We start from the raw sequence: 12,576 nt of genomic DNA, 5'->3' as shown, positions 1-12,576 counted from the left end.
GCCGCCTACAGGTCTGGCATGTCCTTAACAACGTATTTATCCGGGTACGTGTGGACAGAGTTTTCTTTGTAAAACGAGGTGGTGTGGATGCAAGTTTTTGGAGGGGAGGATATTCGTTTTAAAAAAAACCCGGCTACGTGTGGACTAGGCCTAAGTCAACAATAATGATGACTGAATTGATTTTGTTATGAGAATTTTTCCCATAACAAAGACGAAACGCTGACACACTAAAAATAGCTTTAGTGACTTAAACATGACAAGACGTGTGGGAGTTTCCGTTGACGAGACGAGACAAAAACTATGCTGAAAATGCACATTTCTGCCTGTCTCCCAAAAGCTAAAGCAGTCTGTGTCCCAGCTGCAGCGCTCAATCTGCTCAGCCGACCAGCTTCACTCAGCTGCTTCTGCTCAGCGCTTCCCTGCCAGGAACACAGCACTCAGCCGCTCATTGCTGCTTACTGAAGAAGTAAACGATAAGAACTACGAGTGACAAAGTTACTTTTAAAAAAATTCGTAATATTAACGCGTTTCTTATCCTGAAAAAGTCATGATTTTGGGCAGATAATGAAAGAAACAGGTTTCATGAAATTAAACTTACACAACTCAGAGTGCATGTCTGACCTATAAAATCATTTGTTAAAGAATAATGCTGTTTAAATTTTTTGAAAAATTGAATACAAAAATCTTTGTCGACTAAAACCTTTTTGAGTTTCAGTCGACTAAAACAGATTAAAGCCTGGGGCACACTGGAGACAGATGCGCCACGGAAACGCCGCGGTTTGGATAAGTCAAGTGGTCACACAGGATACACCACGCCACTGACCGCTTCTTGGAAAGTCACGCGATATTCACAACATCACGCGGGACTTGAGACCAGGAAGCGGGAAGTGACTATTGTGTATACATGATCAGACTTGCTGTCGTGTTTTGTGAGACTCTAATTCATTAAAAATGGGTAAGTATGCCATTTCATCCATCCATTGACTGAACCCGCTTGTCCACATAGGGTCGGGGTGGGGGGGTGGGGGCTGGTGCCTATCTCCAGCGGTCAATGGGCAATCAGGCGGGGTACACCCTGGACAGAGAGCCAGTCCATCGCAGGGCAACACACACACACACACACACACACACACACACACACACACACACACACACACCTAAGGACAATTTAGACAGACCAATCAACCTAACAGTCATGTTTTTGGACTGTGGGAGGAAGCCGGACCACCCGGAGAGAACCCAAGCAAGCACAGGGAGAATTATGGGCTGCATGGTGGCGCAGTTGTTAGCACTGTTGCCTCGCAGCACGAAGGTTGCAGGTTCAAAACTCGGCTGCGGCCTTTCTGCGTGGAGTTGCGCGTTCTCCCCATGCATGCGTGGGTTTCCTCTGGGTACTCCGGTTTCCCCCACAGATCACAACAAGCCCTATAGGTTATAAATTGTAAGTCGCCTTGGATAAAAGCGTCTGCTAAATAAATAAACATAAACATAAACATGCAAACTCCATGCAGAAAGATCCCAGGCTGGGAAGCGAACCCAGGACCTTCTTGCTGCAAGGCAACAGCTCTAACCACTGTTCCACTGCGCAGCCCAAGTATGCCATTTATTAGAATATTTTAAGATCAATAGTACTCAGTTATGAGAACATGCACAGCAGCATCAGTGAGAGAACAGGAAGCAAATTAATTACATAATATGGCGCAGAGTCACCAAAAAACAAACACAGCTCGCACCTGCCTTTGTTTATCTTATTAAGGAGGACACCACAGACTTTTCTGCACATCTTTAGCTCCAGCCACATGCTCAGGATTTCTGCATTCCTGAGAAGTCCTTGGGAACCACAAATAACGCCCGTAAAAGCCCGAACCGACACAACCTAGCCCCGACTGTACTGACCCAGATGTGGAAGTGGCTTAAGCCTCCAAGCATGACTTTAGCCTCCGTAGCTCCTTCCTGAGAAAGGTCTTCTTATAAACTATGGGGTGAAGACGGATCCACAGTAAAAACTAGACTCCTAAGTAAATACAGTGAAATCGTATTTTTACCAGCTGAGATTATTACGCCAATTCTTTCAAGGAGCAACCTAGAGACAGTGGTTCGTGCCTGTGTGATATGTAGGTTGTAGCATTGAAAGGGTTTGCCGTTTGTGGTCACCCAGACTTTGGTTGGTTGCCTCAGCTGGTCCAAACCACCGCTTCTCGTTTTACAACAGTCTAGGAGGACAGATCATATCACTCTCATCTTAGTCTTGCTTCACTGGTTCATTTTACAATACATTTAAGCTTCTTTAATTTTGACTTTTAAACCTCTCAACCGCATGACTCCATCAAATCTGTCAGACCTCTTGCAGTCTTACACTCAGGGCGTTCTTCAATGTCAAGGCACCTGGCCTACCAAGGCGATGTCTTGCGAGGCCAGGCGCCTTACTTACAAGGACACTGTCCTTCCTTGGTCAGAGAAAACGGTTAAATGGAACAGACTTACATCACGTGATGTAAAGTTCTATTTTATATGATAAGTTTCAATATGGATGTATAACGAGCTTGAACTTCTTTTGTGTATGTATCGATTAAAATAAATACGTAAGCAAGTTACTGCCTGCTAACCACCGAAGCTGCAACTAAACAACCATAGAGAACTGCTTTGGATCTAAAAAAAACATTTTAATTTCATTTTAACTATTTATTTAGAAATTTTCAAAACAAACAAAAGGAAAAAAGAAAGACAAATAAAAAATAAAATACATGAAAATAAATTATTCCTGAGAAAGATGAATGGCTACAATTAATTTTGAAAAGACAATAATCAAATTGCCTATATGTGCACATATGTACACACACACACACACACACACACACACACACCTACATGTACATCTACATAATCACACAATACGTACATACTCATACATCCACCTACGTATAACTGGACATTCATCCTTGTGCCTGTACATATACATACACATTCACCGATATACCTTAGATTTTCATTTGGCCAATTTACATTCCCTAATATCATGTCAGCAAGAACAATTATAGGTTTAAGTACAGGTGCTGGCCAGTAAATTAGAATATCATCAAAGGGTTGAAAATATTTCAGTAATTCCATTCAAAACGTGAAACTTGTACATTATATTCATGCAATGCACACAGACCAATGTATTTCCAATGTTCATTACATTTAAATTTGATATTCATAAGTGACAACTAATGAAAACTCCAAATTTGGTATCTCAAAAAATTAGAATATTCTGAAAAGGCTGAATATAGAAGACACCTGCTGCCACTCTAATCAGCTGATTTACTCAAAACACCTGCAAAGGCCTTTAAAAGGTCCCTCAGTCTTGTTTTGAAGGCACCACAATCATGGGGAAGACTTCTGACTTAACAGCTGTCCAAAAGACAATCATTGACACCTTGCACAAGGAGGGCAAGACACAAAAGGTGATTGCTAAAGAAGCTGGCTGTTCGCAGAGCTCTGTGTCCAAGCACATTAACAGACAGGCGAAGGGACGGAAAAAATGTGGTAGAAAAAAGTGTACAAGCTCTAGGGATAACCGCACCCTGCAGAGAATTGTGACGACAAACCCATTCAAAAATGTGGGGGAGATCCACAAAGAGTGGACTGCAGCTGGAGTCAGCGCTTCAAGAACCACCACGAGGAGACTCATGAAAGACATGGGATTCAGGTGTCGCATTCCGTGTGTCAAGCCACTCTTGAACAAGAAACAGCGCAAGAAGCGTCTCGCCTGGGCCAAGGACAAAAAGGACTGGACTGATGCTGAGTGGTCCAAAGTTATGTTTTCTGATGAAAGCAAGTTCTGCATTTCCTTTGGAAATCAAGGACCCAGAGTCTGGAGGAAGAGCGGAGAAGCACAGAATCCACGTTGCATGAGGTCCAGTGTAAAGTTTCCACCGTCAGTGATGGTGTGGGGTGCCATGTCATCTGCCGGTGTTGGCCCACTCTGTTTCCTGAGGTCCAGGGTCAATGCAGCCGTCTACCAGGAAGTTTTAGAGCACTTCATGCTTCCTGCTGCTGACCAACTTTATGGGGATGCAGACTTCACCTTTCAACAGGACTTGGCACCTGCACACAGTGCCAAAACCACCAGCACCTGGTTCAAGGACCATGGTATCCCTGTCCTTGATTGGCCAGCAAACTCGCCTGACCTTAACCCCATAGAAAATCTATGGGGTATTGTGAAGCGGAGGATGCAATACGCTAGACCCAACAATGCAGAGGAGCTGAAGACGACTATCAGAGCAACCTGGGCTCTCATAACACCTGAGCAGTGCCACAGACTGATCGAGTCCATGCCACGCCGCATTACTGCAGTTATTGAGGCAAAAGGAGCCCCGACTAAGTATTGAGTGCTATACATGCACATTCTTTTCATGTTCATTCTTTTCAGTTGGCCAACATTAGAGAAACAAACATTTTTTCATTGGCCTTTAGAATATTCTAATTTTCTGAGATACCAGATTTGATGTTTTCATTGGTTGTCACCTATAAATATCAAAATTAAACGTATTAAACATCGGAAATACATTGGTCTGTGTGCATTGCATGAATATAATGTACAAGTTTCACGTTTTGAATGGAATTACTGAAATATTTTCAACCTTTTGATGATATTCTAATTTACTGGCCAGCACCTGTATTCTTTAATCATCTTCCACCTCCGATCCAAAAGATCCATTTTCATTTGTAGTGGTGGTGTCCTTTTTTCCATCCAACATGTATGTAGTCATGTACGGCCCTTTGTGCAAACTTGCAGTGGTACCTTTACAGTGCTCTGTAAATAAAGGTGGTATGGTAGTATTTAATAAATACTTACATGGTTGCCTGCTCAAGCTCCGCTGGTGCAGTTGAGTCATAATTGGCTGTCGTAGAGCAAATCTCCTGAAAAACATGATAGAAGTAAGGAAGAAAGGAAAAATAAATAAAATACATAACGGGGGGGGGGGGGGGGGGGGGGGGTACAGGTATTAAACAGTTTGAATGAGCAAGGGTTTCTTGCTCGCTCTAATCTTTACCCTTTGAATTTATTTATTTAATCTTTTTCATTCCGTGATGCTCGAAACACCATCTGCATACTGCACAAACGAGATCAGCATTATTTATGGCCTTCTGCCTTTTCTTGTTTAAGGCGTTGCGCAAAAAGTGCAACTACTTTTGCATAAGAAGTAACCAGATTAAGTTAAAGAAAGAAAGTGAAGCTTGTGCAACTGCAGCTTAGCAAGTCCAGGGGACTCATTTATAAAGCTTGCTTACACACAAAACGGGGTCGGAAAACTGCGTAAGCAACTTTCCACACAAACTTTGGGATTTATAAAAGAAAACTTAGCGGAAAAATGTGCACAACTTTAAGTTGACTAAGGACCTGGCTTACACACATGTTGGACATGGAGAGCACCTGCAGTGCTACTGCTGAGAAGATACAATCATGAAATCCTGCAGCATCATCACTTGTACTGCTTTGGTTTCACACAGAACAAGACCCCTCACACACACATGCACGCACGCAGGCACGCACACACTCACACACACACACACATGCACACTCACACACATGCGCGCGCGCACACACACACAGCCTGAAGCGCAGAATACAGAATGCAAAATATCAGCAGGGGGACAGATTGAGACAGAATGTCATGCATCTGTGACAGTGTGTGTCACTGTGACCCGATTGATCATGCGCCCTGGCTACTTGTACAAGGGAGATCACCGTTTGGCTGACTGGTTAGTGCGCATGACTTTAACCCGGGAGTCTGGGGATTGAATCCTGATTGGACCATTTTTTTATATCCACCACAGATCTCTCTGAAGAACTCACAACATTGACGGCTTCAGCAACGTTGTACCACTCTGTGGATTTTCTCTTTGTTTTGCAAAAGCACTTCCTTTCATTTCTCCACCTCACCCACAGGTACCTCAATTTCTGCTTCTGTGAAATTGCGCTTCCTTGAACTGTCTTGATCTGCGGTTGCCATCGTCATTGGCGGAGCGCTGCAACAGCCGGATTATGTATATGCATGAGATCCACAAGGCACTTTGCACTGACCATTTATGGCAGTAAGTGGGCGTGGTGAGGGCGGGATGGGACTAAAATGCAGCTGAGAATCATTCTCGTTAGTTTCTGATTTATGAAGCGGAGACTGCGTGCAGCTGTGCGTACTCCATGTTTGATAGATCACAAACCTACTTGGCGCAAGTACATTTTTTTTTGCTGAGCTTAAGTACGGTTTTAGTAAGGATTCTACGTAATGTTTGATAAAGGAGACCCCAGGCTTTTAAATGCTTCTATAAACAGGAAGTACTTGGTTTCTCACCTCTCCTGGAACTGCTTGGATGGGATTAGGCCAGCACGGGAATTGGCATCCCCCTCATGTTTGGCCTGCCACCACGTAGCATCCTCCTGGCTCATAATCTGAAGGATAGAGCCCTTCTTGAAGGCCAGTCCAGCCTCCATACATGGGATGGCACGGTCTTCACTGGGGTCATAGTCAAAGAGAGCTTTCAAAAACACCTACATGGAGACAAAAGGGAAGAATCTACTGCACACTCCATGCTTGCTTCGCTCTGTGATCGATTATGCTGCCTCACTGCCACCTAGGACTGAATGAATGATGTTTGTTGTTAGCCTCAAAGGCAACCTGCTGGCTCGACTATCACCTGTAAGTCTCTCTGGACTAATAGTCTGCTAAATACATAAACGTATCAGGAGGAACTCCAGTGTGTGAAGATCAACTGTCTCCGTTCTCAGCGTTCCTTTACAGAATCTCACATGAACTGATTTAGACTATAACATAATTTTGTTTTTTGGAAACGTGCCTATTGGACTAGCTCAGGGGTGGGCAACTACCAAAAACGTGTTCCTCAATAAAAATGCATAAATGAATCCATATTTAGGCTTTTGTTTTGTATGATCTAACACGGAGGTTAACACATTTACATTAGTTAAAAGTTTTACCTCTGATTTTTATTAGACACATTCAGAAGATTTAACATGCCAACTCATTGTAGCATTTACACAAACAAGGTTATAAGCAAATGCGTAACTCCTTTCATGAACAACTTAAATCAACAAATTGAGCAAATTAAATTATATAATGATGAGATTACATTTTGACTACAGGAAATTAAATCTTTCACACCTGGTGTGAGTTCGCAGCATGTAAGCTTTTCCATCTTATTTACCTGCAATGATTTTAGAAATACTGCAGGTGTCGCTATTGAGTGACCAACACAGTGTCAATACAGTGCTGACAGTTAGTGTAGTGTGTCAATACACTCTTCAGGTATCATCATTCCATCACTAGTGAATCCATGCAACATAACAATTAGGATGGGAAACTGTTACCTTTGGCTCCCTGACGGGACCATCTTCTGTCACGCCAGGTACAACTTTAAAAGTGATGGCTCCTTGGGACTGGGCCTAGACCAGGAACAAAGGTGATGCGGGTCTGATCTGGTTCCACTAGGGCACCAAATTACACATAAGCCCTTCCCCCAGCAGCACTCCTGAACCAAAAACCAGCTCAGTGACAAAGGTCACCTCAGTGTAGTTGGTGTTCCGAACTACACTGAGATGACTGGCAACAAAAAATGGGCGCTCTCATCATAGCACACGCATGTGGGGGGAGAGCCTGCAGGAACCAGAAATCTGTTGAAGGCAGCAGGCAGAAAGCTCTAGAACAAGCAGTGACTCCACCCCCTAGCCAATCAGTGGCTGACTTTGCGTTTCTGAACCGGGTCAGCGCTACAAACCACCAGTAGTGGTGCTGTAGTAAGGAACCCGTTTTTGTACTGCGTGTGTGAGCAGCACTAAATGGAAGACCTCCATCATTTTAACATTTTGAAGGGAGCTGAAATAATTCAGCTGATTTGAGCAGATTTAACTAAACTGTAACAAACTGAAATTTCAATAATGTACTTAGGAGCTGATTAAATTTGCCATTGGAGACTTCCAGTGTCTTTCATGGTGATAAAAGTTTAGAAGTCCTCTTCCCTTCTTGCCACCGTTAAATATTTGGTGATGCTTAAATCCTCATTCAGCTGCTCCAAACTGGACGCAGCTTGCTCTTTGTCAAAGGTGACAGAAGTTAAGATCTGTCATCCACCAGAAGCCCGTGCTGCTTGGAGGAACGGCACAGCAGATCATCATCACATCACAAATTATGAAAGCCATTATGACCAAGGAGGTGGAGCTGAAACACCTGAGCTGACACAAAATATGAGCCACACCAGAATGTGGATGATTTCTTCTGGTTTCTTGTCCTCCACAGGGATTCCATTGACCTCCTTCAGTTCATCCCCAGGGTGAATGAGACCTGGCATAATGAAAACAGCAAATTCACACACATGTACAATTTTTACCCAACAAAAAGCTGCTCCAGTGTAAAACTCTAGAGGAGGGGTTGTGTAAAAGAACAACAAACGTTAATAATCATGGGTCACCTGACCGAAAAAAAAGGAATGTGAGTGAACGGGTCCGTAAAAGTTATTTTCTAATCCACTTACACCCTGAATCACACGTTGTACTTCAGTTTAAATGATAAACAGTTATGAGTGTTTCCACTGGTGATGGGGAAGGTTCTCAGTCATCCAGGTCATGCTAATCCAAAAGGGTTCAAATGAAGACAACTGGACATCTTCAAGAAACCAAATAAGTCCAGGAGCCTTCATTTAAATCTTTTTAGATGTTTGTCACGTAATCTGAGATGTTAGCTTGCAAGGACTGGTAATTAAAAAGACTACTAATCAGACGTCGCCTATATGACGTCACATCAGAATACCTTCTCCCCCAGTGTAGCTGCTGCTTAGCCCGTGACCAGGTTCATAGTGGTTTTCTGCACATGCAGTGATCCTCCCGTTTTCTTGGATGTGAGGCCTGCTAAATTCATAGTAGGGCAGGGCAATTAATAGAAAATGTATCGTTATCGAAATTTCTGACTCTTGTCGAGACAATTTTTCCCATGTTAATAAATTTGATAATAAAAACATTAAAAGATGTGTGTATGGCAACGTTCATGTCCCTTTAAGAAGCTGTACCACCTTGAGTCATGTAAAAATGTGACTCACCGTAATACATGCGACAGCCCCATCTAGTGGACAACTTTTGTTTACGCGCATACCTGTAGTTATCGTTATCGAGGGGAAATCCTCAATATATCTTGATACTGATTTTAGGCCGTGTCGCCCAGCCCTAATTCATAGCCATTTTTCTTTCCCTCTACTCTTTCTGATGATGTCACTTTAGTGAGACAATCATTTAGTCTACAACATCTTTTTCCACACGAAAAAGCGCTTTCTTTGCATCAAAATGTGTTTTTAAAATTCATGGACATAAAATGTTAAATCCATATCAAACAGGATCAGAAAATAACTTTTACTGGCTTTTAGACTCCCATTCATTTTTTTTGCAGCAGGAGATCCATGGTCCAGAAGTAGATAGGTGAGATGTAAGACTCCTTATAAACGTTTGAAGGGGGAGGAGCTGGGACTGACCACTCCTGTCTGCTGCCCCTCCTCTCATGATGCGTGCCACAATGATGGCTCCCGTGTGATCATCCCGCCGTATTGTAGCTCCCTAAGTAAATCAGATCATTAACCATGAGCACAACAGAAACATATCTGGACTCCTGGTGATTTTCAAATATATACCCCCCCCCTAAAAAAAACAAGAAAAGTTATATAGCTACATTTTAAAATCCTCAAAGATGTTAGACCAATCATCCCCCTTACACCACCACAGGACTCACAAACAAATGAACACCAGTTTGCATGAAGAAAAAGGCGCTCACAAGAGGCTCCTTGTTCTTGACCAGCCTTATAATTTTCACAGAATCCTCGTTGTCATCTATGTCGTCGGGTAGAGGAGGTAGTTCAGGGTCGTAACCCTTCTTGGCAACTGTGTCATGCACTAACAAAAGACTCTAGAAAAGGGAGAGAATACAGAAATGATTGGAACGAAAGAAAGAGGTACTGATTTTCAAATAAACTGGAAGAGAATCAACTTAATATGTCAACTATTAGAGTGGCTAGGGGTCCTTCAAACAGGATTTTCACCTTTTCAGGCAATTTCATCTTGCTCAAGTAGTGTTCTGTTTTGTTAGACTCTGGGTAAGAATCTCTTGATTTTATATAATCTAGACTGAATCTACAATAGCTCTCTCTCACCAACTCATGACAAATCCTCCAAAAATGAAGCTGCCATGTTTAAAAAGACTCCATTCAGACTAGACAAATAGATGCTGTCAGTTTGAGTCCAAAGTGGTGACCCTCCATACAAACTTACTTTGAGGTGGGGTTTGTCCAGAAGTTTCAGAAGCTCTTGGACATCTCCACTCACTGACTTTTCCTCCAGATCCACAGACAGCTAAAACAAATGGACCCAGAATGCTCTCACACATGCAGTACTTAAGGTATCTAAGTAACATCAGGTGTGCAGGAAATATCAAAATAACAAAACCTCAAAATGTTGCATGATGTTTCAATAATCTACACAGGGAGTGAAAACTAAAAGAAGAAAAGGCACATCCACCTAGCTAGCCACTCAAAGTTCCCATGACTTAGGCTACATTCACACTGCAGGCAAAAGCGCATCGAATCTCATTCTTCCCCTCATGCGACTCATATCGGATTTATTTGTGACAGTCTGAACAGCACGGGTCTGAGTTTTTCCAAATCGGATCCAGATCCCTTTCATATGCGGTACTGAATCAATCGTTTTTGAAAGTGACTTCAGTCTGAACAATCATGTTGCGTTAAATCTGCCTCCTCATTACTGACCGAGTAGAAATGAGCGTTGTGTGTCTTGACGTTGCTGAGGAGAAGCACTAACAGAGGTCTGTCTGGACGTTTTGTCAAGTTTACATCCATCCCTCCATTCCATCCGATTATGTGGGGTGGGGTCACGGGGCAGCAGTCTGAGGAGAGAGGCCAAGACGTCCCTCCCCCCAGCCATTTAGGCCGGCTCTTCCGGAAAAATCCTAAGGCGCTCCCAGAGACATAGTCCCTCCAGCGTATCCTGGGTCTCCCTTTAGGCCTCCTCCCGGTTGGATGTGGCCGGAAATCCTCACCAGAGTGGTGTCCAGGAGGCATCCTAATTAGTTGCCCAAGCCACTTCCTCTTGATGGCTCCTCTCGATGTGGAGGATCAGTGGATCTACTCGGAGCCCCTCCTACATGACCAAGCTTCTCACCCTATCTCAAATGGGCCATTCCCATCTGTACCGGGTCGGGCCGGGCAGCGTAGGTTGTTTACATATCTGGGTGGGCTGGTATTTTTCCGGGCCGACCAAGGCTCATACTCAGCCCTCTTCTCGAGGGGGTCTGCTTCAGGCCGACCAGGGCCAACACGCCCACTGCTGACAGCAAATTCACACCTTCCATTAGAGCAAGCCTCTGATTGGTGGGTAGAATCAGCCCACATGGGCTTAAGACAAGGATGTGTGGAATCAACCGGGCCAGGCTGGGGCCGACTGGGGCTACCCGGCCCGGGCCGACCCGGTACAGATGGGAATGGCCCATAAGGGAGAGCTCAGACACCCTGGGAAGAAAGCTCATTTTGACTGCTTGTACCCAAAATCTCATTTTTTTGGTCATTACCCAAAGCTCGTGACCATTGTCAGTGAGAGCAGGAGGTGGGAGGGGGTTGCTGCTAGGGCAAAAGGTCTCTCCAGTTCCCGTGTGTGTGTGTGTCGACGGGGGCAGACTCGACAGATGTGTTTCTGAAGTTGTGGATGAATTGTCAGTGAAGGTTTTCACATCACAACCCCACCTCACAAGGGGCCTCATTTATAAACCGTACTTACGAACAGAACGTGCGTACGAGAGGCCACCGCAAGTTTCAGAAATCAGGAGTACACAAACCCTAAATTTCATTTGTAGGAAGGAATTTAGGAACGTTCGTATGAACGTTTTGATAAATGAGGCCCCTGGTTTTGACTCCACTGTCTGTGACTTCTTGTTCTCTTCTGCGCATGCGGGTCACTTTGGGGCCTTGAACCGCTCACACTAAAGTGTTTGATGTCACATCTCAGTTATAACGTGAACAACCACACAAAAAATCTGATTTACTCAAAAAATCTAAATTGAGCACATTCTCACATTGAGTCACATTCTCTATAGGAGCTGATTCAACTGCTAATAAATTAGAAAACACTTTAAGGGACTTTACGGAGTTTTGAATTTTTAAGCTCGCGATTGCCCCCTCTGGCCAAAAGCGTAACGGCAGCTTCAATAGTAGGCTCGTGCATGAGGTGCGCATGCTGTATGTCCACACTCCTTAACGAAAATAACAGATGAGACAGTCTCTTGTGCGTGCGTGTGTGTGGGTGGCCCGGAGGACAGAGGACAGGAGAACGCGCAGCTAATTAACTAAAAAATTAGGTTCTGTACCTTTCTCTTCAGCACAGCCGACAAAGGTTTATGATGGGTCAGTCCTCCTGCATGCTCAGATCATTCCCTTCCCTTGTTTGAAAAATTGTTCCAAAATGAAAGTTGAACCCACATCTTTTTTATCTGTGAATTCAATGCCATTTGGCGAGTCACAAATAAAAATTTGGGC

At 43.7% G+C, this 12,576-nt stretch overlaps 1 protein-coding gene across 5 annotated transcripts in view; it reads right to left on the bottom strand.

Annotated features, from left to right (window-relative positions):
* The window catches only part of mpp7a (MAGUK p55 scaffold protein 7a), an 87,228-nt gene that overhangs the window by 29,143 nt on the left and 45,509 nt on the right, over positions 1 to 12,576 (bottom strand). For 4 of the 5 annotated variants that reach the window (XM_070553022.1, XM_070553021.1, XM_070553023.1 and 1 more), the window contains exons 5-11: positions 10,304 to 10,384; positions 9,810 to 9,941; positions 9,514 to 9,595; positions 8,251 to 8,336; positions 7,367 to 7,441; positions 6,336 to 6,532; positions 4,838 to 4,902 (exon numbers count right to left, since the gene is read on the bottom strand). In XM_070553022.1, the coding sequence (XP_070409123.1) occupies positions 4,838 to 4,902; positions 6,336 to 6,532; positions 7,367 to 7,441; positions 8,251 to 8,336; positions 9,514 to 9,595; positions 9,810 to 9,941; positions 10,304 to 10,384 (718 nt within the window). The remainder of the gene's footprint in view (positions 1 to 4,837; positions 4,903 to 6,335; positions 6,533 to 7,366; positions 7,442 to 8,250; positions 8,337 to 9,513; positions 9,596 to 9,809; positions 9,942 to 10,303; positions 10,385 to 12,576) is intronic. The other variant, XM_070553024.1, reaches the window with a different exon arrangement.

The sequence above is a fragment of the Nothobranchius furzeri genome, chromosome 7 (assembly GCF_043380555.1).
Source record: "Nothobranchius furzeri strain GRZ-AD chromosome 7, NfurGRZ-RIMD1, whole genome shotgun sequence".
Lineage (NCBI taxonomy): Eukaryota > Metazoa > Chordata > Actinopteri > Cyprinodontiformes > Nothobranchiidae > Nothobranchius > Nothobranchius furzeri.
The sequence above is the reverse complement of the archived record's forward strand: the minus strand, read 5'-3'. Positions and strand labels throughout refer to the sequence as shown.